The following is a 21,204-nucleotide window of genomic DNA, read 5'->3' on the forward strand; positions in this document are numbered from 1 at the left end:
ATGATGTTCATTGTATTGAAAATGGCTGTGTCATAAGTAGTCCAGTTTTTTTTTAGCTGTTTAGTTGTTTTAGTTTGGTTAGCTGTTTTTTAGTTGTTACAGATGTGAGGATAAATCTGCAACCTGTCAATCCATATTTACCAGAAGGATAATTCTAACATAGACATATCTGATGCAGACAGACATTATTTGTTGATGGATTGCTTTGTTTTCTGATGCCATAGGCCTGCTGTGATCCAGGGTAAAAGCCAGTGTTCTCTGACCTCTCTGTTGCAGCCAAGGGTTGCAGCAGTAGAATTAATGATATTTGTGCCTTCTCATACTCTAATCTTTGCTGCACAGACTAGTGTAGAGCTGGGTTTAGGGGCAGATGAGACTCACCATGGGATAAATATGGCTTACCTTTCTGAAGCTCCATCTTTTGACTCAAAGATTTGATATTAAAAGTAATTTAAGGTAAATACCAAAATAAATATAGGTGTGTGTGCCTGTGTGTGCACGCACATGCATGTGTGCACATGGGTATTTCCAAGTTCTGTTCAATGAGAGGGCCTAGAAGCCTGACACCACAGTGGCAATGAGGACCAGCATCCAAGTCTTGAATGTAACTATCATTCTCTAATAAAAGAAACCAGGATTCCTTGTAGAATTGGTTGATTCCAGGGCTGGGGCAGGGAAAATACGAGATGAGACTGTATTTGGGTATCTTATAGTGACAAAAAGTGAGGAAGTGTTCAGAAAAATGGAGCATGTCAAAAGGGCACAGGAGCCAACCTAGAAGAACTCCCAGTGGCCAGAGCTGGAACAATTTGAGCAAAATAAATAATGATAACATTTTATTACAACCCAGAGAATAACCTAAATATCTATAAGTTCATACTGATGTAAATAAATAGCTGAGTAAATAAATGAGGGAGAAAGGATAACTCTTCCTTAGAGAAGAATTGCAGTTAATGAGTGTAGAGGTAATGAAGGAACTAGAAAATCACCATTGAAATCACCACTGTAATAACTGTCACAGGCACAATTCACTGATGGATGCTAAATTAGTGGGTGGATGTTTGAGGAGAAACAAGATATTTGCACAATCGTAAAGTATCTCTCTGAAGATAATTATTAATTACAGGCACACCTCATTTCACTGTGCTTCCTTCGCTCTATTGCACTTCACAGTTAATTGTGTTTTTTTACAAATTGAAGGTTTGTGATAACCCTATGTCAAGCAAGTCTATTGGTGCAATTTTTCCAACAGCATTTGCTCATTTCATGTCTCTGTGTCACATTCTGGTAATTCTTGCAGTGTGTCAAACCCTCTGCCAGCAAAGAGATTATGACTTGCTGAAGTCTCAGATAATGGTTAGCATTTTTTAGCAACAAGGTATTTTTAAATTAAGGTATGTGCATTGTTTTTTAGACATGATACTATTGCACACTTAATAGACTATAGTATAGTGTAAACATAACTTTTATATGCACTGGGAAAGCAAAAAAATCATGTGACTTGCTTTATTGCAGTATTCACTTTATTGCTGTGGTCTGGAACTGAACCCACAATATCTCTGAGGTATGCTTGTAAGTAGTATAGTAATACAATAGTATAATAGAAAAGTAGTAACAGTAGAATGGAGAAACTCTGCAGACACCACCTTAACCAAGTCATTAAGGTTAACATCACCAGTAATGACATCAACATCGTATACCTCTGATACGATGTGCTAAGAAGGAGCATAATGTTTGTAGTATTCTAGTATTCTTGCCAAAAATGCATAACCTCAATCTAATCAAGAGAAGACATCAAGCAAACCCAAACTGAGGGAAATCTATAAAATATATGACCACTAATCTTCAGGAAGTGTCAAGGTCATGAAAGATAAGGCTTGAGAAACTAACTGATTGGAAGAGACTTAAGGAGGCATGACAAATGCAGCATGGTATTCTGGATTGGATCCTGGAATACATAGAAAGGTCGGACTGCCATGGCAGTCCAGTGGTTAAGACCTCACCTTCCAATGCAGGGGGTGCGGGTTCGATCCCTGGTCGGGGCGCTAAGATCCCACGTGCCTTGCGGCCAAAAAACCAAAACATAAAACAGAAGCAATATTGTAGCAAATTCAATAAAGACTTTAAAAATGGTCCACATCAAAAAAAATCTTTAAAAAAAAGGCTATTAGTGGGGGAAAAAACGGTGAAATCCTAGTAAAGTCCATAATTTGGTTACTAGTATTTTACTAATATAAATTTCTTCACTTTGACAATTGTACTGTGGTTATGTCAGGTATTAACATTAGGGGAAGCTGAGTGAAAGGTGTATGGGAACTCACTGCTATTTTTGCAACTTCTCTGTAAATCTAAAGTTATTTGGAAATGAAAGGTTTTTAAAAAGTAATTTTAAATGTTATCTTTGTATTATCGAGGGGCCGTATAGAACTATGGTTAAGAATGTAGGCTTTGGAGCACTTAGACTCTAATCCTAGCTCTGTTATTCATTAGCTATGTGACCTTGGGTGAGTCACTTGACCTCTCTTTGTACCTCAGTTTCATCATCTATAAAATGTAAAGATTAAGGAAGAAACTGTAATAGTGTAAAGTGCATAGGTAAGTGCATGGTACATTGTCAGTGCCAATAGAGAGTAAAATTAGACTGGATGTTTATGATAAAATATTTGGATGATGTTTAGGCTCTGTCTCCTAGACCCCCTAGGTGTCTGCTTTGATGAAAAATTTTGAGAAGCACCTCTTTAGATGAACTAAGGTACAGTTCTTAGTCCTGATCAACTGTCAAGATATCTTCTAACTTCTTGGAGGCCCCAATAGAATTTAAAACTACTGGGAGAATAGCTACAGGGGGAACCCAACTCATTGGCCTCTCCTTAATAAGCATTGTGGGCAAGCGTATGTATGGCGAGTTAGCTAATACTTGTGCCTTTTATTCAAGGTTTGTATATCTAGTAAGTGTTTAGTAGTGATGATTTGATAATGGTGTGTTGGTTATTTTATGCCAGGACTTCGGGATATGGGAACGTGGAGATAAGACCAACCAAGGAATCTCAGAATTGAATGCCAGTTCAGTTGGAATGGCAAAGGTAATTTTCCTTGCTTTGTTTTTACCAAGTGTGGGATAAGGAATTCTGGTACACCTTTGCCATAGATAAAGCCTTAACATGAATGTGGACCATCATCAAATTAATTGGTCTTTTAAACCATAGGCAGTATTCAGAGTCTCCAGTATAACTATGGACATATAGGTGAAGACTTCTTTCATAAGTTCCAGATTTTTATGTACAACTGCTTTTGTAGCATATCTCTATTTACATATCATATAAAGACCTTAGAAAACATATCTTAAACTAAACTCATCATCTCTATCACTACAAAAGCAAACAAAAGGAGGCTTTTTTTCCTTCCATACACTAGTTGACAAAGCTTGATATCAGGGAACCATCTCTCAATCCTCCACCCCCCTCACTCTCCTGCATCCCCTATATTGTTATCTTCATCATCATTATTGTGTTCCACTTGCCTTCATCTCTTCCTTCCCACTGCTACTGCCTTAATTTCAGCTTTCATCTATGGAAACAGCAAGAAGGCATAAAATAGGATAGTAGGAATAGGATCAAACATATTCATTATAATGATAAATACACATGGCTTGATTTGTTTCCCCTACCTAAAGGCAAAGGCACAGATTGATTTAAACAACGAAGAAAGGAAATCCAGTCTATACCTATACCACCTCTAAGAGCTCTAAGACGACAAATTGCTACAGAAAGATTAAAAACAGAAGGATGGACAAAGTGTGGCCAAAATAAGCAAAAAAGAGTACGGGTGACTACGTAAATTCAAATGAAGTAGAATTCAAAGCAAAAAGTATTACATGGAACAAAAGAGGACAAAGAGGGTCCAGATAGAAGGCACAGCCTACAATGAGAAAGTCTGGCCTGGAATGTAGTTTCAATTAATACAGAGCAAAATGTATTAGAAATACAAGGCAAAATAGAAACAGTTATAAAGGGACAATTTAACAAAAGCCACTGCTAGGCTATGACAGATAAAATAAACCAAAAATAAGTTCATAGAAAATTTAAACTATATAATTAATGTGGTTGAATTAATTAATATAGAACTTTGTCCCTACAAAATATATATTCCCTAGGTAACCATTTTCTTTTTTATGTATTTTAATTACCAAAGTGATACAGATATTGAGCTTATTTTTAAAAACTAAACCCTACTCTATTTACCTCTATGTAACCTGAATTTTTAAATTCAACAATCTCACATTTCACTGAACAACATAACCAAACATCCTCTTTCATACAGGTAATCTAATTCATTCTTTTCAATATTTAATAATTACTTTGTTGATGATAATGCTTTAGTGTGGATCCTTGTACATATATCCTGGTGAACTTGCACAAATAGTTTTGTAGGATAGATTCCTAAAAGTGAAAACATTGGGTTAAGGGATATACACTTTATTTATTTATTAATGTATTTATTTATTTTGGGCTGCATTAGGTCTTTGTTGCTGTGCGTGGCCTTTCTCTAGTTGCGGCAAGCGGGGGCTACTCTTCGTTGTGGTGCGTGGGCTTCTCCTTGTGGCGGCTTCTCTTGCTGCGGAGCACGGGATCCAGGCACGCAGGCTTCAGTAGTTGTGACGTGTGGGCTCAGTAGTTGTGGCACACGGGCTCTAGAGCGCAGGCTCAGTAGTTGTGGAGCACGGGCTCAATTGCTCCGTGGCATGTGGGATCCTCCCGGACCAGGGATCGAACCCGAGCCCCCTGCATTGGCAGGCAGACTCCTATCCACTGCGCCACCAGCGAAGTCCCTGCTTTCTCTTTCTATTTACACATACACATTATTGTTTTTGAACCAGTTGAGAGTAAATTGCAGACATGATGCCTCATGTCTCCTAAATAGTTCAGAGTGAATTTCCTCAAAGACTGTCCCATAACCATGGTACAATCATCAAAATCAGGAAATGAACACTGGCATTATACTACAACTTAATCCAAAGACCCCATTCAAATTTCTTTAATTGTCCCAATAATATCATTTATAGCAAAACACAAAAACAAACAAGAAAACCCTTATGATCCAGGATCCAATCCAGGATAACATGTTATGTTTAGTTGTAATGTCTCTTTGGGCTTCTTTAACCTGATAATACTTTAGACTTTACTCACCTTTTATGACCTTGGCATTTTTAAAGATTGTTTTATAGAACATCCTTCAATTTGATTTTGTGTGATATTTCCTCATGATTTGTTTCAAGCTATGCATTTTTGGAAAGAATACCACAGAGGTAAGATGTGTCCTCAGGACATAATCAGGAAGTACAAGATGTGGATTTGTCCCATTACTCTTCATGTTAAGTTTGATGGCTTCATTAAGGTGGTATCTGCCATATTTCTCTGCTGTAAATTTGCTTTTTTTCCGCCTCGTAGTTGATAAGTATTTTGTGCCTGGATGATATCTGTTTAACCCATTAGGTCTCAGTTTAGACATTTCTCCAGGGAAGCTTTCCAGAACTACCTGCTATCCCAAAGACTAAGTCAGTTCTGCCTCACAATTGAGGAACTACAAATAACTAATAAATACATGAAAGAATATTCAACCTTATTAGCAAATTAATGCAACAGAATCACCATTTTTCTATCAAATTAGGGAAAATTTCTAAAATAATACCTGGTTTGCATTAAAGAAGGTTGTATCATACACTGCTGGTGATAGTTATATTGGTACAACTTGCATGAAAGGGAATTTAGCATTATGTCCTAAAAATTGTTTATATCCTGTACTTCAGGGAATTAGTGCTTAGAAAATAACTCATTCTACTCTGTTTTTATGAGTTTGACTTTTTTAGGTTCCACATATAAGTTATATAATACAATATTTGTCTTCCTCCACCTGCTTATCGCACTTAGCATAATGCCCCCAAGGTACATCCATATTTTCGCAAATGGTAGGTTTTCCTTCTTTCTTTTTTTCTTTATTCTTTTTGAATTTTATTTATTTTTTTATACCGCAGGTGCTTATTAGTTATCCATTTTATAGATATTAGTGAATATATGTCAATCCCAATCTCCCAATTCATCACACCACCACACCACCCCCCACCACTTTCCCCCCTTGGTGTCCATACTTTTCTTCTCTACATCTGTGTCTCTATTTCTGCCCCGCAGACTGGTTCATCTGTACCATTTTTCTAGATTCCACATATATGTGTTAATAAAAAAAATTGTTTTTCTCTTTCTGACATACATCACTCTGAATGACAGTCTCTAGATCCATCCACGTCTCTACAAATGACCCAATTTCATTCCTTTTTATGGCTGAGTAATATTCCATTGTATATATGTACCACAACTTCTTTATCCATTCATCTGTCGATGGGCATTTAGGTTGCTTCCATGACCTGACTATTGTAAATAGTGCCGCAGTGAACATTGGGGAGCATGTGTCTTTTTGAATTATGGTTTCTCTGGGTATATGCCCAGTAGTGGGATTGCTGGATCATATGGTAATTCTATTTTTAGTTTTTTAAGAAACCTCCATACTGTTCTCCATAGTGGCTGTATCAATTTATATTCCCACCAGCAGTGCAAGAGGGTTCCCGTTTCACCACACCCTCTCCAGCATTTGTTGTTTGCAGATTTTCTGATGATGCCTATTCTAACTGGTGTGAGGTGATACCTCATTGTAGTGTTGATTTGCATTCCTCTAATAATTAGTGATGTTGAGCAGCTTTTCATGTGCTTCTTGGCCATCTGTATATCTTCTTTGGAGAAATGTCTATTTAGGTCTTCTGCCCATTTTTGGATTCAGTTGTTTGTTTGTGTAATATTGAGCTGCATGAGCTGTTTATATATTTGAAGATTAATCCTTTGTCCATTGTTTCATTTGCAAATATTTTCTCCCATTTTGAGGGTTGTCTTTTCGTCTTGTTTATGGTTTCCTTTGCTGCGCAAAAGCTTTGAAGTTTCATTAGGTCCCATTTGTTTATTTTTGTTTTTATTTCCATTACTCTAGGAGGTGGGTCAAAAAAGATCTTGCTGTGATTTAGGTCAAAGAGTGTTCTTCCTATGTGTTCCTCTAAGAGTTTTATAGTGTCTAGTCTTACACTTAGGTATCTAATCCATTTGAGTTTATTTTTGTGTATGGTGTTAGGGAGTGTTCTAATTTCATTCTTTTACATGTAGCTGTCCAGTTTTACCAGCACCACTTATTGAAGAGACTGTCTTTTCTCCATTGTATATTCTTGCCTCCTTTGCCATAGATTAGTTGACCATAGGTGGGTGGGTTTATCTCTGGGCTTTTTTTCTTGTTCCATTGATCTGTGTTTCTGTTTTTGGCCAGTGCCATATTGTCTTCGTTACTGTAGTTTTCTAGTATAGTCTGAAGTCAGGGAGCCTGATTCCTCCAGCTTCGTTTTTTTCCCTCAAGACTGCTTTGGCTATTCTGGGTCTTTTGGGTCTCCATACAAATTTTAAGATTTTTTGTTCTAGTTCTGTAAAAAATGCCATTGGTAATTTGAGAGGGATTGCATTGAATCTGTAGATTGCTTTGGTAATATAGTCATTTTCACAATATTGATTCCTCCAATCAAAAAACATGGTGTATCTCTCCATCTATTTGTATCATGTTTAATTTCTTTCATCAGTGTCTTATAGTTTTCTGCATAGAGATCTTTTGTCTCCCTAGGTTGGTTTCTTCCTAGGTATTTTATTCTTTTTGTTGCAGTGGTAAATGGGAGTGTTTCCTTAATTTCTCTTTCAGATTTTTCATCATTAGCATATAGGAATGCCAGAGATTTCTGTGCATTAATTTTGTATCCTGCAACTTTACCAAATTCATTGATTACATCTAGTAGTTTTCTGGTGGCATCTTTTAGGTTTCTCTATGTATAGTACCATGTCATCTGCAAACAGTGACAGTTTTACTTCTTCTTTTCCAATTTGTATTCCTTTTATTTCTTTTTCTTCTCTGACTGCCGTGGCTAGGACTTCCACAACTATGTTGAATAAGAGTGGTGAGAGTGGTCATCCTTGTCTTGTTCCTGATCTTAGAGGAAATGCTTTCACTTTTTCACCATTGAGAATGATGTTTGCTGTGGGTTTGTCATATATGTCCTTAATTAAGTTGAGGTAGGTTCCCTTTATGCCCACTTTCTGGAGAGTTTTTATCATAAACGGGTGTTGAATTTTGTCAAAAGCTTTTTCTGCATCAGTTTAGATGATCATATGATTTTTATTCTTCAACTTGTTAATATGGTGTTTTCATATATTGAAGAATCCTTGCATCCCTGGGATAAACCCCACTTGATCATGGTGTATGATCCTTTTATTGTGTTGGATTCTGTTTGCTAGTATTTTGTTGAGGATTTTTGCATCTATATTCATCAGTGATATTGGTTTATAATTTTCTGTTTTTGTATTATCTTTGTCTGGTTTTGGTATCAGGGTGATGGTGGCCTCATAGAATGAGTTTGGGAGTGTTCCTTCCTCTGCAATTTTTTGGAAGAGTTTCAGAAACATGGGTGTTAGCTCTTCTCTAAATGTTTGATAGAATTCACCTGTGAAGCCTTCTCATCCTGGACTTTTGTTTGTTGGAAGATTTTTAATCACAATTTCATTACTTGTGACTTGTCTGTTCATATTTTCTATTTCTTCCTTGTTCAGTCTTTGAAGGTTGTACCTTTCTATGAATTTGTCCATTTCTTCCAAGTTGTCCATTTTATTGGCATAGAGTTGCTTGTAATAGTCTCTTAGGATGCTTTGTATTTCTGCGGTGTCTGTTGTAACTTCTTTTTCATTTCTACTTTTATGGATTTGAGGCCTCTCCCTCTTTTTCTTGATGAGTCTGGCTAATGGTTTATCAGTTTTGTTTATCGTCTCAAAGAACCAGCTTTTAGTTTTATTGATCCTTGCTATTGTTTTCATTGTTTCTGTTTCATTTATTTCTGCTCTGATCTTAATGATTTCTTTCCTTCTCCTAACTTGGGGCTTTGTTTATTCTTCTTTCTCTAGTTCCTTTAGGTGTAAGGTTAGATTTTTTATTTGAGTTGTTTCTTGTTTCTTGTGGTAGGCTTGTATAGCTATCAACTTCCCTCTTAGAACTGCTTTTGGTACACCCCATAGGTTTTGGATCGTCGTGTTTTCATTGTAATTTGTCTCTAGTTTTTTTTTATTTCCTCTTTGAGTTTTTCAGTGATCTCTTGGTTATTTAGTAATGTATTGTTTAGCCTCCCTGTGTTTGTGTTTTTTACGTTTTTTCCCCTGTAGTTGATTTCTAATCTCATAGTGTTGTGTTCAGAAAAGATGCTTGATATGGTTTCAGTTTTCTTAAATTTACTGAGGCTTGATTTGTGACCCAAGATGTGATCTATCCTGGAGAATGTTCCATGTGCACTTGAGAAGAAAGTGTAATCTGCAGTTTTTGGATGGAAAGTCCTATAAATATCAATTAAGTACCTCTGGTCTATTGTGTCATTTAAAGCTTGTGTTTCCTTATTAATTTTCTGTTTGGATAATCTGTCCATTGGTGTAAGTGAGGTGTTAAAGTCCCCCACTATTATTGTGTTAGTATTGATTTCCTCTTTTATAGCTGTTAGCAGTTGCCTTATGTATTGAAGTGCTCCTATGTTGGGTGCATATATATTCACAATTGTTATATCTTCTTCTTGGATTGATCCCTTGAACATTGTGTAGTGTCCTTCCTTGTCTCTTGTAACATTCATTATTTTAAAGTCTATTTTATCTGATATGAGTATTGCTACTCCATCTTCCTTTTGGTTTCTTTTTGTATGGAATATCTTTTTCCATCCCCTCACTTTCAATCTGTATGTGTCCGTAGGTCTGAAGTGGGTCTCTTGTAGACAACATATATATGGGTCTTGTCTTTGTATCCATTCAGCGAGCCTGTGTCTTTTGGTTGGAGCATTTAATCCATTCACATTTAAGGTAATTATCGATATGTATGTTCCTATTACCATTTTCTTAATTGTTATGGGTTTGTTTCTGTGGGTCCTTTTCTTCTCTTGTGTTTCCCACTTGGAGAAGTTCCTTTAGAATTTGTTGTGTAGCTGGTTTGGTGGTGCTGAATTCTCTTAGCTTTTGCTTGTTTGTAAAGCTTTTGATTTCTCCTTCAAAACTGAATGTGATCCTTGCCAGGTAGAGTAATCTTGGTTGTAGGTTCTTCCCTTTCATCACTTTAAATATATCATGCCACTCCTTTCTGGCTTGTAATGTTTCTGCTGAGAAATCAGCTGTTAACCTTATGGGAGTTCCCTTGTATTTTTTTTGTAGTTTTTCCCTTGTTGTTTTCAGTAGTTTTTCTTTTTAATTTTTGTCACTTTGTTTACTGTGTGTCGCGGTGTGTTTCTCTTTGGGTTTATCCTGTATGGGACTCTCTGTGCTTCCTGGACTTGTGTGGCTATTTCCCTTCCCATGTTAGGGAAGTTTTCAACTATACTCTCTTCAAATATTTTCTTGGGTCCTTTCTCTCTCTCTTCTCCTTCTGGGACCCCTATCATGTGAATATTGTTGTGTTTAATGTTGTCCCCGAGGTCTCTTAGGCTGTCTTCGTTTCTTTTCATTCTTTTTTCTTTATTCTGTTCTGCAGCAGTGAATTCCACCATTCTGTCTTCCAGGTCACTTACCTGTTTTTCTGCCTCAGGTACTCTGCTGATTCCTTTTAGTGTATTTTTCATTTCAGTTACTGTATTGTTTGTCTCTGTTTGTTCTTTAATTCTTCAAGGTGTTTGTTCTTTATTTCTACCAGGTGTTTGTTAAACATTTCTTGCATCTTCTCGATCTTTGCCTCCATTCTTTTTCCAGGGTCTTGGATCATCTTCACTATCATTATTCTGAATTCATTTTCTGGAAGGTTGCCTATCTCCACTTCATTTAGTTGTTTTTCTGGGGTGTTATCTTGTTCCTTCATCTGGTACAAAATCCTCTGCCTTTTCATTTTGTCTGTCTTTCTGTGAACGTGGTTTTTGTTCCACAGGCTGCAGGATTATAGTTCTTCTTGCTTCTGCTGTCTGCCCTCTGGTGGATGAGGCTATCTAAGAGGCTTGTGCAGACTTCCTGATTGGAGAGACTGGTGATTGGTAGAGCTGGGTGTTGCTCTGGAGGGCAGAGCTCAGTAAAACTTTAATCAGCTTTTCTGCTGATGGGTGGTGCTACGTTCCCTCCCTGTTTGTTGTTTGGCCTGAGGCGACCCAACACTGGAGCCTACCTGGCTTTTTGGTCGGGCTAATGGCAGACTCTGGGAGGGCTCATGCCAAGGAGTACTTCCCAGAACTTCTGCTGCCAGTGTCCTCCCCGGAGTGAGCCACAGCCCCCCACCCCCGCTCCCGCCTCTGCAGGAGACCTTCCAACACTAGCAGGTATGTCTGGTTCAGTCTCCTATGGGGTCACTGCTCCTTCCCCTGGGTTCTAATACACACACTACTTTGTGTGTGCCCTCCAAGAGTGGAGTCTCTATTTCCTCCAGTTCTGTCAAAGTCCTGCAATCAAATCCCAGTAGCCTTCAAAGTCTGATTCTCTAGGAATTCCTCCTCCTGTTGCCAGACCTCCAGGTTGGGAAGCCTGACATGTGGCTCAGAACCTTCACTCCAGTGGGTGGACTTCTGTGGTATAAGTGTTCTCCAGTTTGTGAGTCACCCACCCAGCAATTATGGGATTTGATTTTATTGTGATTGCGCCCCTCCTACCATCTCACTGTGGCTTCTCCTTTGTCTTTGGATGTGGGGTATCTTTTTTGGTGAGTTCCAGTGTCTTCCTGTCGATGATTGTTCAGCAGTTAGTTGTGATTCTGGTGCTCTCACAAGAGGGAGTGAGCGCACGTTCTTCTACTCTACCATCTTGAACCAGTCTCCTCCTTGTTTCTTATGGCTGAATGATATTCCATTATACACACATACAAACACACACACACGCACACATACATACACACACAGATGCAGGTATGCACACACATACCCCACATCTTCTTTATCCATTCATCTGTTGACAGACACTTAGATTGTTTCCGTACATTGTGAATGATGCTGCAGTAAACATAGGAGTGCATATATTTCTTTGATATCCTGTTTTTATTTCCTTTGGATGTATACCCAGAAGTGAAATTGCTGGATCATATGGTTGTTCTAATTTAATTTTTTGAGTAACCTCCATACTTATTATTTTCCATAGTGGCTGAACCAACTTGCGTTCCCCCCAACAGTGTGCAAGGTTTGCTTTTATCCATGTCCTCACCCATACTTATCTTTTTTATGATAACCATTCTGACAGATGTGCGGTGATATTGCATTGTGGTTTTGACTTGCATTTCCCTGTTGATTAGTGATTTTGAGCATCTTTTCATGTACCTGTTGGTCATTTGTATGTTCTCTTTGTAAAAAATGTCTATTCATTTCCTTTGTCCATTTTTTAATTGAATTATTAATTGTGTATGTTCTTTATATATTTGGGATATAAACTTCTCATTATATATGTGGTTTGCAAATATTTTCTCCCATTCTCTAGGTTGCTTTTTCATCTTTTTGATTATTTCTTTTGTTGTGTAGAAGCTTTCTATTTATTTATTTATTTATAAACATCTTTATTGGAGTATAATTGCTTTACAATGGTATGTTAGTTTCTGCTCTATAACAAAGTGAATCAGTTATACATATACATATGTTGCCATATCCCTTCCCTCTTGCATCTCCCTCCCTCCCAGCCTCCCTATCCCACCCCTCTAGGTGGTCACAAAGCACTGAGATGATCTCCCTGTGTTATGCGGCTGCTTCCCACTAGCTGTCTGTTTTACATTTGGTAGTATATATAAGTCCATGCCACTCTCTCATTTTGTCCCAGCTTACCCTTCCCCCTCCCTGTGTCCTCAAGTCCCTTCTCTACGCAGAAACTTTTTAGTTTGATGTAGTCCCCCTTATTGATTTTTTGCTTTTGTGCTTATACCTTTGGTGTCATCTAAAAAATCATTGTCAAGACCAATGTGAAGGAAGAGTTTTGTGATATCCAGTCTTAATGTTTAATCCATCTTGAGTTAATTTTTGTGTGTGGTGTAAGATAGGGGTCCAATTTTATTGTTCTGTATGTGATTATCCAGTTTTCCCAAAACTGTTTGTTGAAGAGACGATATCGTTTTCCCATTGAGTGTTCCTGGCTCCTTTATCAAATATTAATTGACTGTAAATGCAGGGGTTTATTTCTGGGCTCTCTATTCTGTTTCATTGGTCTATGTGTCTACTTTTATGCCTGTATCATACTATTTTAATTACTATACCTTTGTAGTATAGTTTGAAATCAGGAAGTGTGATGCCTTCAGCTTTATTTTTCTTTCTCAATAGCTTTGTCTATTTAGGGTCTTTTGTGATTCCATACAAATTTTAGGATTTTTTTTATTTCTGTGAAAAATGCCATTGGAATTTTTATACAGATTGCGTTGTATCTATAGATGACTTTGGGTAGTGTAGACATTTTAACAATATTAATCTTCTGATCCATGAGCATGGGGCTATCTTTCCATTTGTTTTTGTCTTAAATTTCTGTCATCAAAGTATTGTAGTGTTCATTGTACAGATCTTTCACCTCTTTGGTTAAATTTATTCTTAAGTATTTTATTGCTTTTGATGCTGTTGTGAATGGGATAGTTTTCTTTATTTCTTTTTTAGATGTTTTGTTGTTAGTGTACAGAAAACACAACTGATTTCTGTATGTCGATTTTATATCCTGTAACTTTACTGAATTTGTTGATTAGTTCCAACAGTTTTTTGGTTGAGTCTTTAGGGTTTTCTATATATGAGATCATATCATCTTCAAATAATGACAATTTTACTTCTTCATTTCTGATTTGGATGCCTTTTATTTCTTTGTCTTTCCCAATTGCTTTAGCTAGGACTTCCAGTACTACGTTGAATAAGAGTGGTGAGAGTGAGCACCCTTGTCTTGCTTTAATCTTGCAGGAAAACTTCCAATTTTTCACCACTGAGTAGAATGTTAGCTGTGGGTTTGTTGTATATGGCCTTTATTATGTTGAGGTATGTTCCTTCTATACCAAATTTGTTGAGGGTTTTTAATCATGAAAGTATGAATGCAGCCTCCATCTCAAGTGTCTCTGGGACAATATGGGAGACCAGAAAAACCCTCAGAGGCGGAATAAAGAATGTTATTGTATTTTCTGTTCTGCTGAACATATTTAAAATGATATCATGTTCATTGATATGATACCAGGGGTAGAGGGAGAAGAAATATACGCATTTGTAATGCTGAAGTTGTACTTTCCTTCTTTGTTCCTCAAAGGCAGCCCTGGAGGCATTAGATGAACTGGACCTGTTTGGTGTGAAAGGTGGTCCCCAGTCAGTTATCCATGTCCTAGCTGATGAAGTGCAACACTGCCAGGTAAGAGAATAATGGACAACGTTATAGAAAAATGTATTTTTACTCAGACTCAAATTTAGCATGAGCTTTAGAATAAGCAGAACTGAATGAGAGTACATAATCTGATTTATTACCATGTACCAAAAATGTCTTGTTAAGCATCCTATAGAGATAAGCCTGATACAGCATGAGCTATAAGAGAGATCATAGTGCTGTTCTCTCACCCAAGGTTATAAAGTGATCCTATCACAGTATATGGAATTCTCCACTATTACTGTATCAAGGGTATATGGGCTCTGCTCCTGAGTATCTCCTTTTCTAAATATCCCAAGAGAACAAGAGGTGATCGATTTTGAGTGTTCTTCTTGATAGTGGCTCTGAAACTTTCTCTTGTCCCTGGTTGGCCCTCGGGTTAGATGTTTAGAGATTAGACTGTTTAAGTGGTAAATGCATATCTTCAGTTTTGTTTAGGATTACTCTCTGTATTGAAAGAGTAAGGTTCTTGTCATTGACAAGATGGCCTTTCTTGTCTTCTTCAAACCTTGATTAGATACCCATGGTGTTCTAGTGAATACAGTCTTACCTTCTAATTTTAAAAATGCAAAATTTTCCATGGAAAAGATAAATTTCAGGGATATAGGAGCTAAGCCTTCCACATCTTGCTTCCCAGCAGCTACATTTTATCTTTATGCTTAGATAGTTGCTAATGGAGCAACAGCATTATGAGTGGGATAATGATAGAGTATTCTTTATCCATTAGCAGCTGCTTAAGAATCAGGATTAGGAGGCACTGAGAGCAGGATTAAGACAAGGGATGATTTATAGAAGTAGTCTTCTAAGCTTTCACTATTAAATCATTTTTAGATTTTCAACTGAATGATCCTCTTCAACATACATCTTTTGAAACTAAAGCTAATAACTTTATACTGCTGAGTTGTTTACTAATGTGCCACATTTGACTTCCTTTCTTTTAGTCTATCCTTAATTCGATACTCCCCCGGGCTTCAACATCCAAAGAGGTTGATGCTAGTCTACTTTCAGTTATTTCCTTCCCAGCCTTTGCAGTAGAGGATAATCAGTTGGTGGAGCTCACAAAACAGGAAATCATCACTAAGCTTCAGGTATGTCCATATGTGCCTTTCTTTTCTTTCAGCTCTAATTTTAAGGCTAAATTAGTATCTTTGTGAGTCTTGAATATGACCTATGTTGGTGATTTAACCAAGTGATCAGGGTTAACATCACCAGTAATAAGATGTACTGACATCATGTACGCCCTGATATGGTGCACTGAGAAGCACAAAGCACCTCCGTGATGTCCTTCCCAGGAATGCGGTACCTCAATCTAATCATGAGAAAACATCAGACAAAACCAAATCGAGAGGCATTCTACAAAGTAACTGACAAACACTCTGCAAAAATGTCAAGATGATGAAAAACAGGGAAGGACTGAGGAACCATCACAGATTAGAAGAGACTAAGGAGACATGCCAGCTAAATGCAGTGGTATCCTAAATTGGATACTGGAACAGAAAAAAAGCATCAGTGGAAAAACTGATGAAATCCAAATAAGTTCTATACTTTGGTTAATAGTGTTGTACCAAGGTTAATTTTTTGGTTTTGGTAAATTTTCTGTGGTTATTTAAGATGTTAATATTAGGGGACAGTGGTTGAAGGATATACAGGGACTCTGTACTGTTTTGGGAACTCTTCTGTAAGTCTCAGATTATCTCAAAATTTTTAAACTGTGTTTTCTTTTTTAAAAAAACTGTGGTCTCTTATGAATTGTGTGAGCAGGACCGCATAGATTAGTAATTGGGCTGTCACAGACTTATCCTATTGTGGAAAGCCATGGAGAAGATAAAATAAAAACACTGCTTTAGGGAAGAGCCTGCAACTTAGCCCTCGCTTGAAATCACATTGCTGAAATCACTTTCTGCTGCTGGACTGATATCAGGGTTTTTTAAAATTATTTTTTAACAACAAAAAAAATATTTTTTAAGTATCATGTCTCTATTGATGATAGGTTGGCACATGTAGCTGTTGCAAAGGATACATTTCTGATTAATTATATTGCTGTACCAATGTTCATTCTTCTGGCTTGTTTCCTCTGCATTCCCAGGGTCGTTATGGTTGCTGTCGCTTTCTACGAGATGGATATAAAACTCCTAAAGAGGTAGGTTTGTTTTCCCCAAAATGAGTCCAAGGTAGGATGGTCACTACAGCAGCCTCATTCAGAGAAAATACCTCATTCAGAGAAAATACTTACCTCATTAATGGTACTTCAAATAATCACTAAATAGGATAACAATAACTGATGTTTGCTACCTTTGTTAGGATTAGTTGCCAGGTTTTGCTTGTGAGCCCTTCTGGATTAAATAAAATAGAGGAAGGTGTAGTCCTTCCACCTCTTGAAGTTGGTTAGTTTCAGGAAAGAGCTACTGATGGATGCTTAAGTCAGTGGATGAAAATTTCGGCAGAAACAGATTATTTACATAGTCTCAAAATATTCCCCCCCAAATATTTAATTATTACAAAGGGAAAAATCTTTCTGTCAGTAGATCCTTTTGGATCCCTTCCACCTTTTGCAGTTGGTTAGTTCTAAACAGTACTTGATCTTGAAAAGTTAACTTCCTTTCGTTCCACTTGTCAAAAGTTCTCCTTGGAAATATCAATGGAGAAAATTTAGTATTATTAAAAGGGAATGAATGGTTGGTAACCACTTTCATTGACAATGTAAATATAGTTTAAGGCTCAGGTTTGCTGGTTGAGAGCCATTATATATTTTTTTAAATTACCGAGCTCAAACTCTTCTGGTTTACTTCCTGTCTTCCATTTTATTCTTTAAGCCTTTTGACTTCTGCCCCTACCAATCTATTAAAATTGTGCTCTGAAATATCATCATAATCTCCTAAGTAAGCAATCCAGTAGCCTTTTCTCAGTCCTTATTCTCCTTGACTTCTCTGTAGTACATCACTATTACCTACCCCTACATTTTCTTGAAATTCTTTTCCTATTTTAACTTCCACAACTCTACACCATCTTAATTTTTCTCCTCTTTCTGTCCTCCCTCACCAAATTGAGGGTTTACCAAGATTCTGTTCTTGGGCTGCTTGTTCATTATATATAGGTACTACATCCATAATTTGTGATTCGTGTGTCACCTCTATAAGGATGATTCCCAAACCCTCATCTCTTGCTGTCCTTCTGAACATTTCTATTTGTATGTTCTGCTGCTACCTCAAACTTAACAAGTACAAAACCAAACTCAGGCTTATTACAAATTAGTCTCACTTCCTCATACACCTGCCTGTAGTATCATTATTATACCAGTTCTGCTAGTTAGAATCACATGACAAAAGTACTTGCTAAAGGAGGGGAGTGTGTATGTGCTCTGCCTTCTCTGAAACAAACTATCAGTGGTGAAAGGCTGTGTTGTAATACCTCTGAACTAAAGATATAGTCTGACCTTGGAGTGATAAGACAGACTTTGTTTATTGTGTTTTTACCAGGATCCCAATCGTCTGTACTATGAACCAGCTGAGCTGAAGTTATTTGAAAACATTGAGTGTGAATGGCCATTGTTCTGGACATACTTTATCCTTGATGGGGTATTTAGTGGGAATGCAGAACAGGTAATGCACTGGGGAAAGAGCTTTTTAGCAGATTGTTATTATGTCTTCCTCTTTCAGTTAATGACTGTGCTGACCCTGTGTCCAAATGGAAGTCTTCCCTAATAGGGAGGAGACAGAGTTATCTTCTAGAGACTAGTAGTTGAGGGCACATGTTAAAGAGTTAGAAGACCTGGATATTGCTATCACTCAGACTTGACTTTTAATAAATATAGAAAGCAGAATAGCAAGTCCTGTATACTTGCCTTAATCATCAGAGGTACTTGAATTTACCTCCTGACTTTGTATGTCTTTTTTTTTAATAAATCTTGGAAATGATATTCTGACTTTAGCAAAAACAAACAAAAAACAAAACAACCACCCACTTATACCCTGTCCTCACCCCCCAAAATACAGTCATCATTGCTTTTTGAGCTACATGAATAAAGTAGTTTAGAAACCATTGTTGGAAAACAGTGAGACTGGACAATTTAATCAAGTTAGTTTAATGTCAGGCATTCTGCAAATTGGCTGTGTTCTAAACTTGGACATAAATCCAACACATTTGGAAGTCGTTTATACTTGGCTACATAAATACAGTTTTGTGTAATTTGAATACTTTGGCCAGTAGTAATCTGTAACTGCCAATATGAGTCTAAATAATAGGGGTACACCAAAGTTTCAGGGGCACAAAGTGCTGTTTTACTCTAAGCTTTATATAGAGTATCCTTATTTGAGCAAGGAATAAGATAAGCAATAATAGAGATACCTGCCCTATTTTGAGCACCCTATTTTTTTAAACCAAACTTTTAAAAAATATTTATTATTTATTTATTTATTCATTTTGGCTGCTCTGGGTCTTAGTTACGGCACGCAGGATCTTCATTGCGGCATGTTTAGTTGGTGGCATGCAGGCTTCTTAGTTGCACCATGCGGGCTTCGGCATGCAGATTCTTGGTTGCATTATGCATGTGGGATCTAGTTCCCCGACCAGAAATCGAACCTGGGGCCTCTGCATTGGGAGCACAGAGTCTTACCCACTGGACCACCAGGGAAGTCCCTTCACCACCCTATTTTGATTCTACCATTTTTCTCAGTTCTTCTCAAATTCCACAGAATTGTTTCTCAAAAACTGTGCTTGCTCAAAGAAAGATTTATTTATTAAATGTGCCAACTAAGTACAAAGCATATTCAGGTGTTTTGAACTCTCAGGGGAAAAAAGGAGCTGGATGGCCTGGATTCTTATTTATTCTTTTTTTTTCCTGGCTTTGCTGCTGACCACTGAGTAGTCCAAGTACTGTCATTGACTTCTTCAGTTTCTCTGTACAGGCATACCTCAGAGATATGCAGGTTCAGTTCCAGAGCAGCACAAATATTGCAAATATCTCAATAAAGCAAGTCATATGAAATTTTTTGGTTTCCCAGTGCATATAAAAGTTATGTTTACACTATATTCTGTTAAGTGTGCAATAGCAGTATGTCTAAAAAAACAATGTACATACCTTAGTTAAAAATATTTTATTGCTGAAAAATGCTAACCATCATCTGAGCCTTCCATGGGTCATAATCTTTTTGCTGATACATGCTTTGAAATACTTTGAGAATTCCCAGAAATGTGACACAGAGACACAAAATGAGCAAATGCTGTTAGAACAATGATGCCAGTAGACTTGCTCAACACAGGGTTGCTGCAAACCTTCAATTTGTAAAACAAAAACAAACAAACAAAAAGCAGTATCTGTGAAGCACAATAAAGCAACGTGCAATAAAACAAGGTATGCCTGTACATATGATGAGAATAGTTTTTCTTTCTTCATTGAAGAAGTGGATAGCCCTAAAATTCTTTGAATTTCACAGATGAAGACATATGATAAGTGCATGGTACAGTCAATTTGGCTATAATGAGACACATAGGTGTTCCCTAAAAATCACCATGCTCTGCATATTTGAGAAGTAAAAACTATAGGGCTTATGGGAAAATGTGGTTGGGGAAAACACTTAAAAAGTTTGTCAGAAATACATACAAAATGATAGGAACCTAATAAAAACAGTACCACAGATAGGCATTAATGGCTTTAACACATTCATTCATTACTCTTTCAAAAATTATATTCTGAGAAAATTATTTCAAGGGTGGCATACATTTAGATACAACGCTGCTCATCACTGTTACATTCATACAAATTAAGTCTGGTCGTAATTTAAATGTTCAACAAGAATGAAAGTTAAATTAGAGATCATGTGTATAAAATATGCTGCTATTAAAATGTGTATTAAAATTTAATATCATTGTTAAAAATTCAGATTAACTGTTGTTTTATACTTCAAATATAATTTTATTTTAGTGTTTGGTTTTCTCATAATTGAAAAAAAACAGTACCACAGCCTTATACATGTTAAATGGTTAAGAAATATATAAATACCACAAAGATATGGCACTTGTACCTTGAAAAACACCTGAAGTTTTCTTGTGGATATGTGCAACCATGTTCCTACCACCTCACTTGCAGGGCTCCCGTGCACACCACCCTACATGCCAGAGGAAGGGAGGAAAAGAGAGATAGCATAAGAGAAAAGAAAAAAAAATAATATCAAACAGAGAGGAAAAATTTAAAAAATAGGGCAAGGAGGGAATAGAAGGGGAAATTAAGTAGAAGGGAAGGCACAGAGCCATGCAGCCAAGTCGGCCATGAGAAGGGAGCAGCTCGGGAGTGGTAGGAGAGTTATCTGAAATTGGATGGAAAGTTGTAACACCACATGTGGATGGGTTGTGGTTCATGGTTCTGAGGTGTGTGCATGTGTGTGTGTTGTGTATTCTTACACGACTCAGTTCAGCTGAGTGCCTTCTCAGGTTGAAATTGTGCATAAGCAGATGTGAAATTCATGTTATGCTCAAATTGTTCTGTAATATATCAAATGCATTGGAACAAATTTGTGTTTTCAAAACAACTATCATAGCAGAACTGACTATATAGTTTTTCCACCATAAATTATAGTGGGTTTTTTTTTTGCTTTTTATTTATTACTAATCTACAGCAAATTTTTAAGCGAAAAAATGTAAACTTGATCATAATAGAAACTTAATTTGACAGGGAAAATACAGTTTTAAAAGCAATTACATGTAAAGTCAAGAAGCTGTACTCAGTGTAGTACACAGTGGGTAGAAGCATGTACGTGGAGGCAGGCTGACTTGGGCTCAAATCTGG

The 21,204-nt window shown here is 37.0% G+C and overlaps 1 protein-coding gene across 2 annotated transcripts in view; it reads left to right on the forward strand.

The window, feature by feature from the left end:
• PHKA1 (phosphorylase kinase regulatory subunit alpha 1) overlaps positions 1-21,204 on the forward strand; it is a 131,465-nt gene that overhangs the window by 19,586 nt on the left and 90,675 nt on the right. For both annotated transcript variants that reach the window (XM_060136929.1, XM_060136930.1), the window contains exons 6-10: positions 3,003-3,083; positions 14,313-14,411; positions 15,365-15,511; positions 16,510-16,563; positions 17,900-18,022. In XM_060136929.1, the coding sequence (XP_059992912.1) occupies positions 3,003-3,083; positions 14,313-14,411; positions 15,365-15,511; positions 16,510-16,563; positions 17,900-18,022 (504 nt within the window). The remainder of the gene's footprint in view (positions 1-3,002; positions 3,084-14,312; positions 14,412-15,364; positions 15,512-16,509; positions 16,564-17,899; positions 18,023-21,204) is intronic.

This window comes from Lagenorhynchus albirostris, chromosome X, assembly GCF_949774975.1.
Source record: "Lagenorhynchus albirostris chromosome X, mLagAlb1.1, whole genome shotgun sequence".
NCBI classification, from domain to species: Eukaryota; Metazoa; Chordata; class Mammalia; order Artiodactyla; family Delphinidae; genus Lagenorhynchus; species Lagenorhynchus albirostris.